Raw genomic sequence first — 21,860 nt, 5'->3', positions numbered from 1 at the left:
TGGCTCAATTATCACGTTCGTTTAGATGTGAAAGAATGACTTTTCACTCTCACTTGCAATCTCACTTTGACTCACAGAGAATCCCGTCTGCTGTGGCTGTGTCCTAAAGTGTTTTGAAGTAATTAGTAACACACAAAGCGTGACATATATAAATCACACGTACATACACACTGCTCTAACCGACCACAAAGCATTCGACCATAAAGAAAACTAACACGCAAATGACGTATGAAACCAAACAATCCAGTGGAGCTCAGACAATTTAAGATATACCTAGACTCCCCCCACCCACTTGAGAAGTTATTTTTTGCACCCCATCCATTTTTGTGAAAAGTTGTGCACTTTGCTGATTTTACAGGGAGAGCAGAATACATGGAAACACAGGTAATATAATGACCACGACAACCCACTATTTAGCAGTCACCGCTGCTGGTGACTGGTGGGCGAGACTGGCAAGTTCCAAATCACCGTCACTAAGGGGCGCCATTTCGTCAGTTTAGATGCCAAGTAGGTCTTGGTTTAGGCAGACATAAAGATGTAGACTAGAGGGATTAATCAGCGCCACAAAATGTCCTTTGTCTGGTTCCAAACGCTTAACTAGTAAACCATGTTTAAAATTTCTATCCACTGCTGACACTTAGATCACATGAGATGCTGTATCATTAAAAATACAGAGGTTTTCTGAGATATTTTCCTTTACAAAATGAATTCAAAGTGACTCAAAACTCTAGTCTATATCGTTCCTCTCAGCAAAATACAGTGTGTCTTTTGTTTTAATCCTTTTGCATTCAATGTGTTATTTTAGTTAGTTTTAAAGGCCAGTAATGATATGTGCTGTGTCATTTGTTTGCAATTGTACGATTGCTTATACTGCAAGACACTTTTGCCATTTCAGGGCAGCTACCACTCGCTGTAGCAGGAGTATAGCTATGCCCTTGAAAAATGAAAATAATCTCACCTTGTGTTGCAACATTACACCACCTGAAAAAAAATCGAAAGGCATGCATACAATATTGGACACAGACACCATTGTTTACTGCCAATGGCCTATTGTGATTGTTATCTCATTTGTTTTTTTTTTTTCTTCTGTAAGGCTATGAGGAGTTCAGGGAACTCTGGAATGTTGTACACATGTTTTAGACCTTTCAACAGGACATGTACTGTAAAAATAATAGGTTTGGCTTTTCCTGTCCTGCTAAAGAGAGACTGTAAAACCGGAGTGCTGTGATTTATGAGATTTTCCACGGCTTTGGACAGCCATTATAATAGGAAACATTGTCTCCAACAGCTAGAATGAACACATGAACACAAACCTCAAAGCCAGAGGATAATATGCTGTTTAAAGTGTAATACAAATGAATTGTTATAGATGTAGCCTATGTGTTATTTTTCTCACCTTTACTTTGGTTGAAATTCCATAGCAAAGAGCCTTTTTTACTAAGCAATAAAACAAGGTTGTTTGAACAAAAGCTTGTGCCTTTGTAGTTTTATGTTGTTGAGAATGAGTTCAGCATTAAAACCCACTGCATATAAAGACCTCTGTGTGCCATATAGGTCTCAGCTGATGCCAAAACGCATTCCACCGCAATAACATCCTCAGCGTTATCTTTTCAAAAGCCTTTAGATTCAGCAGAGCCTCTGAGGCATCCGGTGCCCTCAATAGTCTGTGTTCATGTTTCAGCATTTCAGACATTTACTTTGACATGTCAGATTTGAGGAGTGAGGATTTTGGCGGACCCCCCCCCCCCCACCCACACACACACACACACACACACCCCCATGCTTTTTCATACAGGCACTCCAAATTCCACATGAGTGGACACACAAACAGGACAATCACACAACTGCATTTGCCAAGAAATAAGAAAACTATGCCGTAGATTAGAAAAACACTGATAATAATGTGATTTGCATTTGAGTTGGGCTGAGTATTAATTCCAGAAACAATAACATTCCGAGTGTCTTAGCACTAGCAATCAGTATTAAATCCCCACCCCCTAACACCTGCTACTTGTGTTATTTGTATGACTTGCTGTTTATTTTACTTGATTTACTGGATTCTGTTATTTAATGACTGTGATGTATAGGAGTATACCTGGCTCCCCTTAGATTCCAGACTGTCTAGCCAGGTTGCACAACTTAACCTGTGGTAGGGCTTGACCAGTGTCATGCGCACACTCACTGGTCTTTGCACGCCGTTAGCCTGGTCTGACACTGTTGCCTATTCAACTTGAATGGATGCACTTCTGTTCTCTTGTGCTGGAAGTCGCTCTGGATAAGAGAATCTGCTAAATGAATGTAATGTAACGTAGCAGAATGGTATTTCATTGTGGTTAGCAATTCTATTCATGTGATTATGGACCTGTCACTGTCACATGGAAGCTTACATGTTTTGAGTTTAAAATCTTGCCTTTTAACTATTTTCTTCTGTCCATTCTATGTCTACCACAGCTGTGGCCATTGCCGTTACATTCCTGCTGCTGCATCCTGTCGGACCTCAGCTCCCCCCTGCTCTCCGTTTCTGCTCCTTATGTTTGCAGAATCAACACTGAATAGTTTCTGCTGATATCAAATGCTGACTTAATACTGTAAGACCTCACATATGTACTTTTGCATTTCCCTTGAGCCATACAACGATGAAAAATTAAACATGGGGGGGCAGAGAGAGAGAGAGTAATAGATTTGTTACAGCTGCTGTGGACTCTGTTGCTGAGGGTTTGGAAAGTTTAATCGGTAAGACATCGTCCAGCTGTGGGTGTGCCGTCCGATCATTATCAGATCATAGAATTACTAGATGTTACTTGAACCTGTCTTCCTGGGCTCATTAATGCAAGGTTTTTTTAAACTGATCAGCACATTTTAAAAGTTAACTGTTTTTACAGTCATACCGATGGGGAAACATATATGCAGCCAAATTTCTGTCCATTCCAAGATTTTGCCCTTTCAACAATGTAAACTTGGGTTGGGCTTTCAGGTCGGATGTGAATCCAGCTGGCTGTGAGGAAAAGTACATCATAGTTGGGGTCAGTTCTTGTCTGAACAGTTTGAATTGTGCTTATGAATATCCGATTTCCCCCTACCTCAGAATTAACAAATTCATGCTAACTGCACAGCCGAGAAGAACAATCATGTAACCTCCAGCATCCATCTGGTTACACCTGTGTCCTCCACAAAAGAGAAATCTCTGATCAAATCACTGATAGAACTATGTTTGTCCACCGTCTGAATGATCGGAATCATTATTATTGTAAATCTGTTCATGGTGGTGGTGGTGATGATGATAATGAAAATTATTATTGTTAGTTATATCTATCTATTTCCTCTCCATCATATCAACTAAATTCCACAAAAAATGTAAAATATGTCGAACTCCACAGTCATATCGGGAAAATGTACCCGTTGCACTTTGTAGTGACGTCAATTCCCGTCATTTCCTATCTGGCTCTGTGGCATGTCCTGTAAACCAATCGTGTGTTTGGACTGAAAAACAAACTGATTGATGGATCCTTTAAACCAATAGAACAAATGTCTTGCAGGGAAACAGACCAATCATATTTGTTATTTTAAATATAGGTGGGATTATCTGAAACCTACCTAGAAACTGCTTAGACGAGAGCGTAATATCGGAGCGCTGCAGTGCTCATTGTAAGGATATTTTTGTCATCGGTCCAACTAATATTTTGAGAGATAAAGATGGTTTCTCACTCCCTCACGTTGCCGATGATATGTTTCACTACGTTGTGGGGGTTGGTAGGTTGTGTCGCCCCATTTTTCGTTCCAAAGGGACCGAATCGCGGGTAGGTAACATAGATTAGGAAAACGACAGTAATGTATTATATAAATACACATGGATTTCGATTTCGGAATTGTGACCGGCTTTTTGCATTTCGCTGTGTAGTTTTGCATGCATCTGTGGTTGGTTAATTGACTGGATTATTTTTTACATTGTTGCATTGCTGTCGTGAGTTCGGCCTGTGTGTGGTGCGAAACCGTTGCTTTGGAAATGTCAGTGAACGAACAGAACAAGCGATTTCAGGCCCAGTCCAGCCTTCAGAATGCCCTCCTGCATGACGAAGCCAGCTGGCTACCGACGTTGTAATTTTCCACTTAGAACAATATAATCAATGTAGTCATGCTATGAAACACCGGATAAACAAAGGCAATGTGTAGCCTTGGCTTGCAGCTGATTTTACTGATATATGTGTTCCGCCCCCCCCCCCCCCCTTATCTTTGCAGCGTTGTCATCACGATGTTGATACTGACTGCGGTGTGCTGCTACTTATTGTGAGTATGGAAGCGCCACAACCATTAAAGGACAGATGCCATTATTGTGAATCGCAATCACCGTAGAGAAGCAACGTAGACGGGTTGTGTCAGCTAACATTACGTGGCTGACCCGTCGGAAGTTCTCAGCGGTGCATTGCATGTCCACTGAGCCAAGAAAGTCCATTTTCCGCCGCCGTTTAGAGGTGGTCTTAGAAGTGTGGGTTCGCACAACTTCATAGGTACAAGGCGTATTTAGACCTGGACCCATTATACGATTTTGGTGTTTGTATGTATGCTGTAGTGTGTGTATAAATATACACAATACGCATATTTAATTGAGTTGATTATTTATCGCAGCTTTGCTGCAGGATGACTTTTGTAATTATTACGTAATTTAAGCACAGAATTGTACCACCCGGTATTACAAGAAAAAAACACTAATAGGATTGCAGGTCCTAAGTGAAATTTGCGCCTTCGTGCGAAAATTTGAACAGCCGCTATAGTGCGTGTATGTGTGCGCGTGCGTGCGTGCGTGTGTGTGTGAATTTTCCATGTAATGTAAATTACGTAAATTAGTAAGGTATTATATTTAGATTTAGCGCAATCCAACCCCGCGTTTCTTATTGAAAAACGTATGATTTGTGTACTTTTTGCAGCTGGCTGATAGCTATTCTGGCTCAGGCGAACCCTCTGTTTGGACCTCAGCTGAAGAACGAAACCATCTGGTATCTGCGTTACTTCTGGGAGTGAATTTCTCATCATGGTAAATCCTGTATGTGCGCTGGAACATTCTGGTCCTTTAGCCTCATCCAGAATGACAGTGTGGTATCATACAAAAATGCTGATGTTCAGAGGAAACCACAGGGTGTAGGAAGGCTTAGCCAAGCTACAGAGGAAATGCTTTTGTTTGCTTTTCAAATGTAACTCTCACTGCTGTATACATTATTCTCACAGTGCTTAATGTAATTTTATCTAAAGCATGTACAAATCTATTTATTCTTTCATTTAAAAACATTCACACGGTTCTGAGCACAATTAACATTTTTTTAATTTGGTCTCTTTGTTTCTAGAGTCACATTGCCAGTTTGGGGACCGTCCTCCTCTTTCCCTTGCATTCCCACAGATGCTGTTCGGACTTGACCTGCAATGAGGAAGTTGAACACAATAAACACGCCTGTTATTTATGCAGCCAGAAACAAAAGGCCACCCCTTTACTGGATTAACTGAAATTTGATCTTCTCGGTCCCCAGTCTAGCGGCATTTCCGTGTCCATCTTCGGCTACCGATGTTTCTCCATTCCAACGCTAGGACCTTACATTCCTTTACATAGTGAGAAGTATTACAGACACGAGCATTCCAGCTGAGACATAACATTCTCTTTACATTACGGTGGTATGACAGCACTGGTGTCACATTGGAGCGATGTTGCGAGCGTTCTATGCAGCAGCTGTGGATAATCTTGAATGACTGGGGAGGAGGTGGCAACGATGATCTCTAAACATTAGAAGCAAATTAACTCCTGGGTATTTCACTCCATAAATGGTACACTCTCAGATATCATATTGGTCCTCCCGCATATCTTTGCTGTTAAAATGTGCAATTTCCAGAAACGTGAAGTTTACAGTGTATGTATGGTAAATTTTGACGTTTTGAAGGTGAACGTGTTTATTTAATGTTTTATTTTTTTTATTCATTCATTTATTTATTGTACTAATACACACACAGGGAACTTGTTACAGGCATCAATGTGTAAGTGCAAGCATCAGTGACTCATTGTATGTGTAAATAAATATCCAAAGGAATTGGACCAAGGCCATTAAAACAAACAGGACTGTTCCATTTCCCTTGTCTCCGAATGGGTACGGCAGGACAGCTCTTGTCTTGCTTCCCATCAAATGCTGTGCCAGAACCCGTGACTGTGGTTAACCCGATGGCACTCTGGCCCTCAAAAGTACTCGATCTCAACTCGACCCGTCCTTGTTAACGGTGTGTAATGTGTCCAACTGTGCTATATATTTTGGCATAGCTGCGTGCCGCTAGAACAGCCAGCCATTTTGCTCGTGTAGGCTTTCTTTGGCAAAGGTATTTCAATACACAACCGCTTTGACAGACTCCAAAACAATTTGTATGGAATCTGTTTGGCTTAAAAGTGAGAAGCAGTCCCGCTAATTACAGCACTGAGGATAGATTTCTTAGACCCCCCTGAGCTGGGTACTGTGCACTCAAAAAATGTTGAAATCTTTTTATTGTTAAGTGAAAATGCATCTTTTTTGTTACATAGCAAAGACAATATCCATGTAAAGTTATGTGCATGTTTGATGGATAGAGGTATATGTGATATCTGTGTTCTAGGACTGTCTTAAGAAAAATTATAAAATAAATGTGTGTGTATATATATATATTTTTCTGTCTCACTTGTCATTTTCTGGGGTTCACCTCCTCTGCTACAAATGCATGCAACCAGTGCTACGGAATGTGACGTCTCCCGTATCGATATGGCTGTTGCTCTGATGGAACTGATTGCTTCAGGAAGTGTTTTCAGCACTGGATATTGGTGTTGCACAACTTAGTGTGGTCACCTGTGAAGTTTTGCCACTGTTTTAGACCTGAAAAATGCCAAAGTGCACCTCATTGTTTTCCCTTTATTTTTAAAATTCCACATTTCTGTTAGAGACTGTAGTTGGTATCTGTGTCCAGCCCATTCTTTTGTATTTTGGGAAAAAAGTGCATTATATGTATTCAAAAGAATCTCTTGAACCTGAAGATGACCTCCATTCACAGTCCACAGTGAAGAGATACAGTATCAATGGGCTGATCGATAGACGATTTGTTAGCCGTCTTTTTAAAACTGTAATGCAGCTGCAAGTGGCTGAATTCCTCTCTTTAAAGTGTGGTGTTGTCCAAAGGTGCCTTTCTGTGTTAGCTTGTGTGCACCTTCCATTTTATAACTCGCAGCAACCAGTTAGTGGAGATCACATGGGTTTGACTGTGTCTGTCTCCCTCCCTCCCAGGCTCCCGCTCTCCCTCCTCTGTCTCACTCCCGTCGTGTGTGAGTGTGTGGGCTGGAGGTTGTAGTTTCCGATAATAAGCCCCTCTTATTTGTAAACAAGATGAACGGTCCTGTGCAAACCGGGCACTGTGAGTTTGATCGTGTAATGTTCCCTTAAAGTCGTCTTTTTTTTTTTTTTTTTTTTAAAAAAAAGAGCATTGAAAACATCCAAAAAAAAAAAACTTGACTGGAGAAACGGGGGAAATGCAGGCGGCTGTCTGCGCAGACTGAACCCACTGCACAACTGCGCAGTCGCAGTCAGAGGATCTCGAAGTGGACCGGGAGCAGGTGAGTCACCTCCCTAAATAATTAAGTGCCGAGATCAGGAACGCGGATGTGGATGAGGACGTGGCCGGAATTAGTGCTCACTTGTCTTTTCAGACATGTAAAAAGATGAAAGTGTGACAGATAGCAGCCTTTCCCCCTGAGAGAGCAGTCGTGACGGCGCTTCTTAGGCTCGGTGTTCTGTTTGAGAACAGGGGCTGCCGACATTAATCTCCCGTCTAGCTTTCGTTTCATGGCCGGCGATTCTGCCAGGGCCGGAAGAAACGGGGGATGTGAGGGAGGGAAGGGCGCGGTAACGTTACCCTGTGCCAGCCGTGAAAGCTGGCAGAACTCACAGCAGCGGTGCACATGTGGCAGGCCTGTATGTAAATAGGTGAGAGTCACCTAGGGTCACTTCTGGGAGAGTAATGACCTGCACCGTTTAAACGTTAAAAGTCTCCCCTTTGACTCTTAGTGGAATTAACAGACTTACACTTGCTCTGGCTTTGAGTCACCCAGCTTTTTTAATGTGTGCAGAGGGGACTTTAGATTGGGGAGAATGACGGTGTCCTGGATCTGAATGCGGCTCCACTGCAGAGATGGAAAGCATCCAGACCTATCTGGGTCATTATGTAAAATCCATTATATCAGATTCGCCAGTGGCCGGATTACTGGCATGTGCCTTCTGGTTCCGGTCGGCGAATCCCACATCACCAAAAAAAAAAAACAATGGGACACATGAAGAATTTCTGAAAAAGGTTGATAATTAACAGTCTGGCCTCTCTCTCTTTCCGTGTCCAGTGTGACACTCTTAAATTTAAATTTTCTGCAGTTGGTTGTTGTTATGATGTGCAGTGTAACCATGTGTTCTTCCCTGGCTGGTGAGCTTGTGTGCTCCAGATAACCAGCTTAGTTTGTGCTTCAGGTTTTGTACTTTAGCTGACATGATTACACACAGTGCTGATGGAAATGTTAGCAAAAAATTGCCAGTCTGAAATTGATTTTTTGCCACTGTTATGCAGCACCAGATAGCTCAAATTGCCAGCAGTGACAGGAAGAGTGATGATGCACAAAGCACTTATCTGACACCATATAAATGTTTTATTTACAATTTGTCAAAGATGGGGTAAACAGGAAATTGAGTGCCATCTATTGAGGGAAATGACTGGGGGTGAGGTGAAAATTTCTCACCCGCTTTGAAGCAGGCATGGATTGGGATTATTGGGTTACATAAATTAATAAACATAATGCAAGGTGGGTTCTGATCTGAAAAGAAGATTACAGGTTTAAGAGATCATTATGAACTTGGCATTAATTTTTGATGACATATGAAATAGATAAAGCCAGGGTACAGGTAACCATGGACCAGAGAAGCAGAACCTAGGTTTGCCATTTTACAACAGCAGTACAAAGAGACATTGTACTGACACCAAGGAATAGTGTTTGGTTGGATGTGTCAAGCAATTACAGGACAGTACTCTGTGGGCTGTTGCCTTAGTGTCAGTTTAGGACTGTTTGTTCAGCTAAACATTTTCCCCACGGTTCATTTTCCAGTGATTATTTACCTGTTCTAATAAACGTAAAAATCGACCAACATCAAACCACAGTCACACAGATATGTTAAATTATAATTGCAGGGTAATTTTTTTCAAACAACTGCCCTGGGTGCTTCTTTATGGAAGACTGCTAAAAACAGCATTGGCATCAAGGAGAAATCCAAAAATCATTTTGTATTTATTCAGCTGTTCAGATGGATTTTTTTCCTTACAACTGGCAGCAACCAAATTTAAATATCAAACTATAGTGTATATTTATTTCGCTGATAATGGACCATATTCGCCTCTTAAATAAAAATTTAAAAATCGGAGCGGGGAAAAGGTATGCGCCGATACATTGTAATATGGCGTACTAGCAACGAAGGCGGTCGCGTAGAACTCATTAACATCATGTTTCTGAATTCATTCTTAAATGGACGACGCGCTACAGCCTCGTTTTCGGGAGCCGAATTAACCCCCCGAAACGCTTGTTCGTAAAAGAACCCCGTCGTAAAACGGAGGACGCGCGAGAGAAAAAAAATAACTAAAAGGCCAATTTCCTTATGTTGTCCTCACAGACAAGTCACATGAACCCGCCCGCTGACGCGGGATTCGCCCGTTTCCCAGCCATATCCGTTTTCACTGGAATTAAGCGCTCCGTCCTCAAATGCCCTTTTCAACCAAGTGTACTGTTTACCGCTGACACAGTTTCCATTTTACATAAGGAGGTCTCCCCCGCTCGCCAGTTTCGTTTTTACCCATCAATGATGTAGCCTTGCAGTTTCTCAACAAAACAAAACAAAAAAGGGGGAAAAAAAGCGTGGATCGTCTCCCCGCTGTATTTCTCCACACCCCTCTTGAAAGGGATGTTGAAAAAGAAAGTGTCATCATTCTGCCGAAAAAGAAAGTATTTTTCCTTTAATTCCGAGTCATGCGGGCGACACCATGTCCGACGTTAGGGGGTTAGCCACTTTTTTGGGGGCATTTCTCAAGAACGCGTAGAAATTAGGAAAAATAAAATGGTTCCCCTCGGCAGGCATGACGTATGAAATAATTGAAGTATTATCTATGCAATCAGGATTTTTTTTCTAAACTATGTTGTATCGTGGCACGAGATCATATTTTTTTTGTCTTGATTTCCCTTTTATTCACCATGGACCAGCTCAATACCAGCTGTTTAAAACTAACTTCCTTTATATGGGGATAAATAATTTGTTTGCTGTGTATCGGTAATCTTTAACGGTTTATTATTGGACTCGATTTGGCGTGATTATTCATTTTTGGAGCTGCCAAGCCTGGGCAGACATTTTCCATTTGTGTAACCTTGTGCTTGCCTGGGGAAATCTCTCAAGGGGAGCCCGACGACACCTAATAAGGTAGCTAGCTAGATAGCTTAGCCACTTATTTAATTTAGTGAAGTTGCCACCGCTGTGGCGCTAACCTTTTTGATAACTAGGATCAGTTTTAATCTTTGCACTACTTCTGTTGGAAGCGACATCGAGCAGCGCAAATAACTTGGGAAAGGAGGGTTTTTTTTTCATGTCGAAGGCACCTCACAATCTCTTAAACCCGTAACTTTGGCTGCGAACTGTCACCGTCTGGACGGGGTGGATTGCGTTCACAGGTGGAGGAGAAGGACACGAAGGAAAAAGAGGTAACTTCCTCCTTTACCCCCTTGGCTTTTGATTAAAAAAAACGCATGTGTCGGCGAGTCCGAAGGGGGGTAAGTATTTTTTTGTTTTATTTAGCTAGGTAGCCACACCGCCCGCCGTTTATTCTGGCCGTGGTACAGAAATGACAATTAATAATAGGCGTTCGATGCGGGTCTCAGCTGCGCCCAAAATCGTATTATTATTATTTTTTTTTTTGCGTCCGCGGGGCGATTTATGGCTTCTTGGGGCCCGAAAGCGTCCCGCAGACGTCGGCTAGCTCTTTGATGGGGGCTTTATTGAAGGTTTTCGAACTAATTATCAGTTCACAGTTTGACTGAGGCGTCTTTCACTCCGTTTTGTTTACTCTATCCGTTTATACACGTAAGTTTAATTTGGGCAGCATTTTGTGTCGTTTTCAGAGATACGAGGGGTCTGTAGTAGGGTTAGGGGTTCGAATGCATGGTGGGACACTTAAAGAGCCTGATACTTTACAAAGATAGCTTTATAAAGGGGTTATGGAGTGTTTAAAACGTAGATTTGTATAAGTCGCACCGAGCAAACGCCTCTGCCACGAAAAGGGAAACGTGCCGATATATTGACTTGCAGGCGTGTGATCTTGGCTATGGCTTTATTTTAGGATGACCGAGAAACATTTAGAAGCGTCCAATGTATGCTAGTCTTAGATATGTTTGGTATGATATCCCCTTTTCGTTGTTTTGTAAATTAAAAACCGATATATTTTAAATCCACAAAAGAATCAAATGGTTGTAAATGTCAAATGTATTTCTTAAATTGGTTTACCTGCTTAGTGTTAGCAGTCAACTTGTGCAGATGGGCAAAACATGCATGATCCCTGCTGTGACATAACTAAGCAACACTCCCTGTTGGCGTTTGGCACCGCCGCCGTGCCCATGTTCACTGGCTCCGTCTTTAATGGCTGTGCACAAAAAACAGTCTCTAAAAACGTGCGCACGGGGCAGCTGTGCCCTGCGTCGACCACGTTTTGCTATTGCCACCCTGCAAGCTTGTAGATAGAAGTGATAATATGTATGGATTCTCCATTTATGCCACTTAAGCAGAACTGTGCCCTGTTAAATGCTGAATTTACATTTTGATCCTTCTCTCCCCTTACCCTCCCCATTTGAACCACCCAGGTGCTGTTCGTGGAATAGCTTGGCTTGTTATTGCACAGAGATTAACAACGACCTTATATCAATGTAGAGAGTAACATGGCACACGTGGGTTCGATTTCTGAGGGAGTCTGGGTCCGCCGCCTTGGATTGCTCACCGCAGTTGTTTATACCTGTTCTGAAAAATTAAAACAGATGTGTAAGGCCAAGGGTGTCATGGCAGCATGGTGCAGTAGCCATGGGGGAGCAGAACATGTGACTAGAACTCTCGCTTCAACTCCCAAATTAAAAGAGACATGAAAAAAAATTGATACATGGGGGGCGAGGGTTGCAGGGCGGTGTGCTGCGTAGAATGCATCAGCACTTGGAAGCCAGAAGGTTGTTGGTTCAGTTGCTGCCTTTGCGCCCATAAGCAACATCTTTTACTTGAATTGCCGCGACAACTCCTGCTCTGTACATGAATGGCATGTGCAAAATGGAGCTAAGCTATTTAAGTTGCCCCGGATAAAGTGTACAGTAATCACATAAGCAATGCGGGTTGTGGATCAACAGATCCCTTGCTTGTATTTGCAGGAGTAAGGTTGCATTACATCACATTACATTCATGTCATTTAGCAGACGCTCTAACCCAGAGCAACTTACGCAGGATACAATTTTTACATGTTATCCATTCATACAGCTGGATATTTATTGAGGCAATTCTGGGTTTATTACCTTTCCCAAGGGTACAGCAGCAGTGCCCCAGCAGGGAGTCAAACCAGCAACCTTTCGGTTATGAGCCTTGCTCCTTACCACTATGAACGTACTAACTCCTTATCCTTGCACACACAACCATACTCAATCCCTTTTCATTGTAGCTCCTAGTGTTGTGAAGACCTGGCCGTAGATGTTGACTTGTATGGATATATGTGTATGTTTTTCCCCCCAATCCAGAGCAGTGGTAATTAGCAGCTTGTCACATGACAGGGATGTTTACCCTCTGACCTTTAGACCTTTACTGTGCGGATGGTCCATCGCCGGTCCCGAACCGAAGTGCGGCCTGTTGCAGTGTTCAGCCCGTGACCACTGAGCACGCCGCATTGCCCGTGACGATAACCCCTGAACACCACAGCGTTGGGCATGCCTCAGGTAGGTTTGGCGCTTCGCTTATCTTCACGTTTGCATATTGAAATCTATACTCGACGTTGGGTCGGGTTGCAATTTACATGTTTCCATGGATGCGGGGCGCGAGGTTGCTGGACGGCGATAGATTTGGAGGGAATCAAAATGATGACGTTGATGTCTGTGTCCGCTTGCTCTGCCCCCATACATGTAAAGTGAAGCACAGCCAGGATGGGTTGCGGTTTTTGGCGTTTGTGCCTTTTTGAAGAATAAACCACCTCAGTATTTATGATGATTAATAACGAGGCCCTTCTCTCTCTGTCTCCCTCCCTCTGTCTCCTACTCACTCCCTCTCTCCCTCTGTCTGTGTTTCTGTGTCTGTATCCCTCTCTCTGTGTCTGTCTCTCTCTCTCCCCTCCCCTCCAGCCGGGCTTAAATGGGATGGAGCCTGTGTTTGGCGAGGCCTACGGGAGCCACAGGTGCCTCTTGACCTCATACCCCTCGGCGTTCTCTCCACTGGGGAGTGCCTCGGAGTATGACCAGGTAAACCCCCGGGAGCGGGTGCGGGTTTGGGTTCGAAAGTGGTGCATGTGCTGAGAAGCCCCCTCGGAATTAACAGTGCAAATCCCAGCATATGCTTTGAAGGGGATGACTATTTTAAGCAGCTTAAGGTGCTGAAATATCTATTTTAAGAAGCTTAAGGTGCCGAAATGTAGCTGAAGAGGGAGGGTGGGGTGGTGGGGGGTGCTGTGAAGGCATTTAGCTTTTTTGGTTCACTTTGGTGGTGATTGCTGTGCATCAGTTTGGGCAGTTTTTCTGGTCAGTAATAACCCGTCCGCCTGCCTCCCCCCCACCCACTCTCCCCCCAGGGTGTGGTCCTGATGCTGGGGTCCCCAGCCATGCCCCGCAAGCGGCCGTTCGAGCTGCTGAGTGACCTGGTGGATGATGGCTTCAGCGAGGACCTCCACCACGAGTTCTGGGACATCTCGGCGCTGGACGACCTCACCCGCTACACCAAAGGCAGCCTGGAGGGGGACCTGGCGAGCTCGGAGGGGATGCTGATGGCCAAGTGGAGCAGTAGGGAGGAGCTGAGGGTGCAGGTCCCCGCGGCAGGTGGGCGGGGAAGCCCGGAGACGACCAGCGTCGCCGAAGACACCGGAACCACCGCTGCCACCGCCGCCGAGCGGACCGGGCCTGCTGGGAAGGAGCCGACGCCGGCGCCGAAGACGGCGGTTGAGGAAGAGGGGGAGAAGGACGTGGAGGAAGAGGAGGTGCGACGGCAAGAGGTCGCCGACGTCCCCTCGGCAGAGGTGTTCCCGGCCCAGGAGGCCCCGCCCTCGCCGGGCCCCGCCTTGGAGCACTGCAGCGAGGAGCACAACTACTCTCTGCAGGCCGACCGACAATCAGCTTCCAGCCAGGGCTCCGACAGCGAGACGGCCGACACCGAGGAAGAGGAGGAGGAGACGGAGGAGGCGCCCGAGGCCGAGGACTGCAGCTCGTCGGACGCCGAGTGTGGTGAGCACCCCACCCCCACCCCCACCGTGGAATGCAGGAGCGCAGCACCGCCTTGTGCCCAAACCCCACTGCACTTAAAAGCTTTTCTATCTTATCATCACCATTATTTATTCATCCAGCAGATGCTCTCATCTGAGAGCGAGTTACACTACAGAATATGGCATAATTTTAAACACATCACAGCAGAAACTAAAGCAGCAATAATATAGGGCCCATAACTGCCAGAATTCCCGTAAACGGGCATTAAGGTGGCAAAACATGTTAAAGTAAAAAACACGTCAATAAAAACACCGAAGCTAACAATTACCCTTCAGAGCAGTACAATTGCGTCATAATAGCTGGAACATAGGGCTTAACAATGATCTATAAAAGCAACATTACATTAAGTCATAGTATTTATACGGTGCCAAACGGTGATTCATAATACCATTGCTGAATTGCATCATATTACCTCTATAGTGACTAACAGTGAAAAGGAAAAAGCTGTGCAGAACTATATCAAAAGTTCATTTAAGGACCAAGCGATCGAATTTTGAGTGTTTTGAGCAGGATGGATCCTAATTTTGCAGACCGGGATAAGGTCCATACATTTTTTATATATATATATATATATATATATATATATATATATATATATATATATATATATATATATAACATATATATATATATATATAATTTGAGTAATTTTTTTTAAACTACAAAAAGCCATTATGTGCTCTCGGCTCTTTCCGTTGTTGAGTGGTGGCTGCTTTGTGTCACTGTGGGGTTCAGATTTCTCCAAACGTGAATGGCCATTGTTAAACGCGGCGTGTCGCTGTTTCTGTTCCCCGTGTCTGCGTAGCCCCGGGCCTGTCGTGTTGCTCCTCGGTGTTCGGTTACACTCCCCCCTCGAGGGCAGCAGGGTTCCTCACAGCAAATGACAGGACCTGGGCAGGTGGCTGGGTGTGACGACGCTTTGCTCTCGTCTGTATGAATGGGGCGTGAGGGAGGATAATGAACAGTGGTGATTCAGATGCTCTGGAATCGGAATTGGAATCGGAATCGAATGCCTGGAATGGTGATTTGGATACTCAGATGCTCTGGAAATGGAATTGGGGAAGGAGAGGAGAGGAGAAAACTGCTTTATATTTGGGTTACTGCTGATGTTACTGAATGATGTCTCTGCTGCGTTGCGTTACGTTATTGTCATTTAGCAGATGCTCTTATCCAGAGCACCGTGCATAGGTTGCACTTTTATCCATTTATACAGCTGGATATTTTCTGAGGCAAGTGTGAGTTTAGTACCTTTTCCAAGGGTACAGCATCAGTGTACTGACACGGGATCCAACCTGAAACCTTATGGTTGCTAGCCGCGCTCCTTACCTCTGCGCCCCCCTCCTTACCGCTGCACCCCGCTCCTTACCGCTGCACCCTGCTCCTGGTTTTGGTCCACCTTGATGGTGCTGCAGGCTCATGTAGGGAAACCCAAAGAACTGATGAGAGTGGAGGCCCTGCTGTTCTGTACCATCTCAGCTGTCAATAACCAATAACGCTGAATAATGTGCATCTGTTGCCGTTGCTGGCTTCTGTCACCCAACAGAAGACATAAAGTTCATGTGCTTTTTAAGCTGTGCCTTTGGGTGTTGTTGGAGGGAAAATTTGCCAGTTTTTCACATCTATTGATGTTTGAGGGAAATTTTATGTTTATTTGGGCCGCAGTGTGGCATAGTCGTAAGGAGCAAGACTTGTAACCGGAAGGTTGCTAGTTCAGTTCCCTGCCAGGACACTCCTGAAAGGTTACTGGTTTGGTTCCACGCTGGAACACTGCTTCTGTACCCTTGGGAAAGGTACTTAACCCAGAATTGCCTCTGTAAATATCCAGCTGTATATCCAGATGGATAACATGTAAGAATTGTAACCTGTGTAAGTCGCTAAGAGCGTCTGCTAAATGACAACAATGTAGTGTAATGTACTTGTATTTGTCCTTTTCAAAGGCAAAATACTGTATGTAGGTTATATGTTTTATTACGTATACATGACTGTGAAGTGTTCCATTCCATTTGGGCGGCTCTCATGCTTTGGGTTGCATCTGCTGCTGCTTGAATTGTTTTTTATGGAATGACCTATGTAACAGTTCTTGTGTTTTATGAATGCCACATGAAATAAAGCTTGATTACTTTTTGAATGAGGTAACTGAGCTTCCTGCCCCAATGTCCTTCAGACCCCGACCTGGATGCCAGTAGCCATGCCGAGCCCTGTGAGAGACCGCAGAAGCGCAGGTGTTTCTGGGAATACAACCATGGTCACGGTCACGGTCAAGGTCAGGAGGCGGGGCTTAGGAGGGCAGGCTTCAGGTGGCCCCTCCCCTGGAGCTCCAGCACCCTGCCCAGCAGCCTGTACCGGAGAGAGGGTACGTCTGGCAACGGTGAGGGCTTTGTGTGACATTAACCTAAAAGCTCACTTTGCGCTGTCTATTAGCTTCGCAGGTCAGAGTGATCAGGCTGTTCTGATAAGTAGTCCATTGGTATGGATTTGTTCTGCTTTGTTGACAAAAAGAAACCAACAACTAGTGACCTGGCTCATGTCACTGTCACACTGTACATAGCTTGCAGTTTATACATGACCTTTTCATACTACGGGATATCCTCTGAGGTCCCTTCAGGCCAGTTATTTTGGTTGAGGGTGGAGAGACCTTGTCCCACCCTGGATTTGAACCCGCAAGCCCCCCGGTCACGGGTTCATCCGTCGCTCCCCCTCTCGTCCTGTTTCCTTTTGGAAGTGCTGCTCTGGTGCTTCACAGAGCAGCCTTTACAGCGCTATGCACCAGTAAAACACATTCAGGAAAGAGAGCACGTGACACCGGAAGCAGCACTGTTGAAATTGGGTGCATTTGCCAAATTTCTGTTAAGTACCAAATATTTACGGTGCTCATAACAGTAAGTGGATTGTCACAATCACCTATCCACTCCTGACAAAAGGGGCTGTGGGCTTGGCGTGTTTTTTTTTTTTTTTAAGTTTCAGCTTGGCTTCACCGCCTTCTGTCCTGCCCCCCCCCCTCTCCCTCCCCCCGCAGGTAAGAAAGGCCGGCGCAAGGCCCGCAAGACGGACGCCAGCGACTTGACACCCAATCCGCAGAAGCTGTGCAACATCGGCGAGCAGCTGCACAAGCTGAACGTGGCCATCGATGGCATGCGGCACGTTAGCGACCTGCCGGTGGTGGCCCGGGCCCGCTCACGCAAGGAGAAGAACAAGCTGGCCTCCAGGTGGGCGGGGGGGGTCTGGCGCACCTGAGCACGGGCAGACCGGGAAACTTTCCACTCAGCTTGCCACCCAGCCAGGCAGTTTTACTACCTTTGCGTCTCGATAGTGTGGTGTAGGGAGAGGGGCTTGCGACCAGAAGGTTGCAGGTTTGATTCCCCTGCTGGGGCACTGCTGCTGTACTCTTGGGCACGGTGCTTAACCTAGTAAATATCCAGCTGTATAAATGGGTAACATGTAAAAATTGTAACCTGTGTAAGTTGCTCTGCATAAGAGCATCTGCTAAATGACAAAAATTTGATCTCACGCTGGGTCTGCCTTATCTGGGGCAACATTTAGAAACAAAATAAGCTGGACAGGAACTCCCAAGAGAGCTGCAGCTTTAATCCTCTTTACCTGTCTTGCTTTTTTGGAGAGGGAGAGAGGCAGTGTCAGAGCACTAAAAGTGTATTTTAAGAGATACGAGGTGACAGTCGAATGCATGTGATGAACGCAGGTCTCCCCCCACCCCCCCTTGCTCTCCCCTCTGTCATTCCAGGGCCTGCCGCCTTAAGAAGAAAGCGCAGCATGAAGCCAACAAGATCAAGCTGTGGGGGCTGAACCAGGAATACGGTGAGGGTCTTCTAAGGACGCACGGCTGCCACTGCTCCTGGCAGCGGCAGTCTCTCTCTCTCTCTCTCTCTCTCTCTCTCTCTCTCTCTCTCTCTCTCTCTCTCTCTCTCTCTCTCTCTCTCTCTCGTGTGTGTATCCGTGCACACTTTCCCACCCCCCAGGTTTTACTACGGGCCCGCCCCCTTCCTCGTGGCTGACCTCAGGCCTGGAGTGGCGCCAATGGAACGGGGGATTTCAGTGTGTGGTCCTGTGAAAGAGCAGAAGAGCGGAGACCACCCCCCTCCCCATACACACACACACACACACACACACTCACACGCACACGCACACACACGCACACACGCGCGTGCGCACACTCTGCCCCCCCCACTGCCTCACAGCGTGAATTTGACACCATGTGGGCTTAAGCTGCTACTACAGGGAGAGGTGGGTGTGGGTGTGGGTGCTTGTGGGGGTGGGGGGGGGGGGGGGGTGTGGGACGGACCCAGTTTGTCTGAGACGCGTGAGCACGTGCGGGTGGCATATGACACCTATCCCACAATACACTGCAACCTCCGGCAACCCCTCCCAATTCCAGAAAGACATCTGTGCCAGCTCGGCTCCTATCGGGTACCGTGCCAGGGGGGTGTGGCCAGTGAAACCGCGTGGTGGTTTGCCCACCCTCCCACCCCCAAGGGCCGTCCGGAAAGAGAGGTTACGGGAGGACTGTGTTGAAATGCAGTGAAACGGCAGCTGTCAGTGGAGCCGTTGAAAGATTGAACACATGTCCACATCACCCATTAGCGTGTTTATATTTGTCACACGTCTGTTACCATCCGGTGTCCCAAGTACACACACACACACACACACACACTCACACATATACACACACCGCAGGCTGCCGTACATGTGTCAAAGCACGGATATATTTATACATTGCACGCTAACAAGGATTAATACCAAATATAGCTGTCACTCATTTCTCATTGGTGGTGGTGTTGGTGAAACCTTCAGAGCTCAGTGCTTGGTTTTTACTGCGCTCCTGCGCTTCCCTTCTTTTAAGTTGCGTGACGCATTACAGATCAGGCATCTGTGTGAAAATGGGTTAGGCCTCGTCGGCCGAGCGCTGCTGGCTCCCAGCGCGGCTCAGCTCAGCGGGGGTTCCTTCAGCAGAAAAGGGGGCGCCGGAGTCACCGTCTGACCTGGTTTTTCTGCTCGGGTTTTGCACAGAGAACCTGCTGGGGGCGCTGCTGCGCATCAAGGACATGATCCGGCAGAGGGTGGAGAGCAGCGAGGTGGACAACGAGAGGGGGATGACAAAAAAACTGGAGGACATCCTCAAGGAGTCTGCCGGTAAGCACGGCTGTCTACAAGGCAGCATCGTGGCTCAGTAGTAAGGAGGGGCAGAACCGCCCCTCAAAATTCTCAGCCGATCCATTGAAAATTCAGAAACATTTAGCCAGCTCTTGCAACAGCGGGACCAGTATGCAGCGTGTCACGCCTCCCCTTCCCCTCCCCAAAATTTCGCACCTTTGAGCTCATTCGCTGGTCTAACTTTGGAGAAGAATTGTGAAAGCACCAAGGTGTGAGCGAAGAGACGGTGACTGCAGAACTCAATAATTAGGACAAAGAAGACAGGCGCATCTGACTCTCTTTCTTTCTCTCCCTCTGTCTCATTTTCTGTCCGTCTCTCTCTCTCACTCTCTGTTTTTTGTCTGTCTGTCCATCTGTCTGTCTGTCTGTCCAAGCAGGTCCGTTGGTAGCCGGGCGGACAAAGGAGTTCGTGGAGCGGATTTTGGAGTGCAGTGCCGCTGGAGAGGGACAAAAGGGACCCCCGGCAGAGGGCCAATCCGTGTGACCCGCCTGCCCCACCCCCGCCCCCCACACCCTTCTCCATCCATCCATCCTTCTATCTATCCATCCAACCTCCCCCCTCCCCTCCTTCCAGCACTACTACTTCTACTTTTTAGTCACTCTTTCTCACACGGTTAGGGGGAGGGTAGGAGTTAGACACTGTCTGACCGAATTTTTTTTGTTTTGTTTGTTTTTTCCCTCGCGTCTGTTTTCCCCCCGAATTTCAGTAGCAGTATGAAACCCTTGTCCCGAGGCTGCTCACTGCAAGCTGGCTGCTACGGTCCTTCAGTGTGTTTTTCCGTGTGTGTGTGTTTTTCTGTCTTTTTGCGTGTGGTGAGAGCGTACGTACGTGCGTGTGCGCACGTGATGTTTTTTTTTTCCCCCCTCTTTCCCTATACTGAGTATTTTTATCCTATTGTGCCTAAAAATAGACACTGCACTGCTTGTTGTAGCTGTTGGCTGAGGTGGAGGGGTCTGATACAGAGGATGTGCAGTAGAAGAGCAATTGGGGGGAGGGGGGAGAGGGAGAGGGCACTGTGAGTGGAACATTTTGTAAGATTGGTGCTTCTTTCAGAGGGCACAAAGAAGCACTTTGTTGCGAACACTGGTATTAGCGAGATGCGAGGCACTGGCATGCACGTATGTGGTGGCGTTCGGTTTTTGTTTTTTTTTTTTTTTTTTAATGGAGATACAGGAAAATGCTCCTCTCCCGCTGAGAGCTCTGCACATCGCTCTGGATATCGACCCGGTTTTATACCAAGGGGATAAAACGTGTCCATGCCTATCGTATGCCTTTTTTAAAATTTGTTAAAACTGTGGTGAACTAATGTGAACTCTGAAGAGTACATGTACTGGAATGTCGAAAATGTGAAGTGGTCCCCCCCCCCCGCCCCTCTGCACTGTTTGCGAGGAAGGACAGCCCGGAGGTTGGACCAGGGCAGGGGAGATCTGATGTTGTAAAAGGAGAGGGGAGAGACGGAACCCCCCAACAGCAACTGGGGGGGGATTTCACCAGGTGTTGGTCTCGACCACCTTCAGGCCTTAGGCCCAGATCTGATGCAGCTGCCGCGCCTCTGACTTCAGAGAAACGCTCACACTTAAACTCATACTTTGCAGTTTTTGATTCTTTAACCTTTTTTCCCTTTAAATCCTGTGACCACATTAACCGACAGTGTTGCGTGTGGAGTCAGGAAAAAAAGTAGTGTAAAGTTTCGTAAGTTTGTTACTCTGAGAGGAGGGTGGAGCGTCATGCGGTTTGATCTGTAGTCAGAATCTGGGCCTGGGTTCGAGGGGTCACAGGTCAGCATTTTTGTGTTTGGTCTTAGTCTCACTCTCTGCCCCTGTTCAGTGTCATGTGGAACCGAGGGCAAAATTATCAATGAAGAGAGGACGGTGTTACATTGGGGGGTACAGACATTTGTTCACAGTGTATAACTGCCAGCAACGTTTTTTTTTTTTGAGGGGGGGGGGGGGGGGGGGGGGGCTTGGGGTTGGGGTGGGCTGGGGTAATGCTTATACGTCAGACCAAAACGGGGTCATGGCCCCCGGTCTCGGTCGAGAACGCAGCAGTCCCGACGCCGCTGTTGACACGCGGCTTCCCGAGTGTTGTCTAGGCGCTTTTCGCACAACGCCTTTTCAAAGTGCCTGGAGTTACAGCCATGGT

The 21,860-nt window shown here is 46.2% G+C and overlaps 2 protein-coding genes across 7 annotated transcripts; both read left to right on the top strand.

Moving 5' to 3' along the window:
* Window positions 1–3,593: 3,593 nt before the first annotated feature.
* atpv0e2 (ATPase H+ transporting V0 subunit e2) lies at window positions 3,594–6,155 on the top strand. Of its 2 annotated transcripts, none has more exons than XM_036536050.1 (4): window positions 3,594–3,797; window positions 4,237–4,284; window positions 4,923–5,029; window positions 5,337–6,155. In XM_036536050.1, exons 1-3 carry the CDS (start codon window positions 3,694–3,696, stop codon window positions 5,014–5,016), a joined length of 246 nt encoding a protein of 81 aa, XP_036391943.1. In that variant the 5' UTR covers window positions 3,594–3,693; the 3' UTR covers window positions 5,017–5,029; window positions 5,337–6,155. The 2 variants fall into 2 exon arrangements, with proteins under 2 accessions (XP_036391943.1, XP_036391949.1); XM_036536056.1 differs by having other exon boundaries at window positions 4,923–5,038.
* Window positions 6,156–7,531: 1,376 nt separating this feature from the next.
* LOC118785542 (CREB3 regulatory factor-like) lies at window positions 7,532–21,633 on the top strand. Of its 5 annotated transcripts, none has more exons than XM_036540289.1 (9): window positions 7,532–7,603; window positions 12,887–13,024; window positions 13,424–13,540; window positions 13,867–14,512; window positions 16,716–16,919; window positions 17,568–17,757; window positions 18,291–18,364; window positions 19,574–19,696; window positions 20,092–21,633. In XM_036540289.1, exons 2-9 carry the CDS (start codon window positions 13,016–13,018, stop codon window positions 20,199–20,201), a joined length of 1,473 nt encoding a protein of 490 aa, XP_036396182.1. In that variant the 5' UTR covers window positions 7,532–7,603; window positions 12,887–13,015; the 3' UTR covers window positions 20,202–21,633. The 5 variants fall into 5 exon arrangements, with proteins under 5 accessions (XP_036396182.1, XP_036396201.1, XP_036396193.1 ...); XM_036540308.1 differs by lacking the exon at window positions 7,532–7,603 and adding an exon at window positions 10,262–10,768 and having other exon boundaries at window positions 16,716–16,904; XM_036540300.1 differs by lacking the exon at window positions 7,532–7,603 and adding an exon at window positions 10,262–10,768 and having other exon boundaries at window positions 20,095–21,633.
* Window positions 21,634–21,860: the final 227 nt, after the last annotated feature.

Source organism: Megalops cyprinoides, chromosome 1 (genome assembly GCF_013368585.1).
Source record: "Megalops cyprinoides isolate fMegCyp1 chromosome 1, fMegCyp1.pri, whole genome shotgun sequence".
NCBI lineage: Eukaryota > Metazoa > Chordata > Actinopteri > Elopiformes > Megalopidae > Megalops > Megalops cyprinoides.
Note: the sequence above shows the minus strand (reverse complement) of the source record. Positions and strands in the feature narration are given on the sequence as shown.

Bases quoted from the DNA above. Each gene is read 5' to 3' on its own strand.
- atpv0e2 (XM_036536050.1), top strand. From the start codon at position 3,694: ATGGTTTCTCACTCCCTCACGTTGCCGATGATATGTTTCACTACGTTG. The intron at 3,798-4,236 runs GTAGGTAACATA...TTATCTTTGCAG, and splicing joins CCAAAGGGACCGAATCGCGG to CGTTGTCATCACGATGTTGA. The intron at 4,285-4,922 runs GTGAGTATGGAA...TACTTTTTGCAG, and splicing joins GCGGTGTGCTGCTACTTATT to CTGGCTGATAGCTATTCTGG.
- LOC118785542 (XM_036540289.1), top strand. The intron at 13,541-13,866 runs GTAAACCCCCGG...CTCTCCCCCCAG, and splicing joins GTGCCTCGGAGTATGACCAG to GGTGTGGTCCTGATGCTGGG. The intron at 16,920-17,567 runs GTGAGGGCTTTG...CTCCCCCCGCAG, and splicing joins AGAGGGTACGTCTGGCAACG to GTAAGAAAGGCCGGCGCAAG.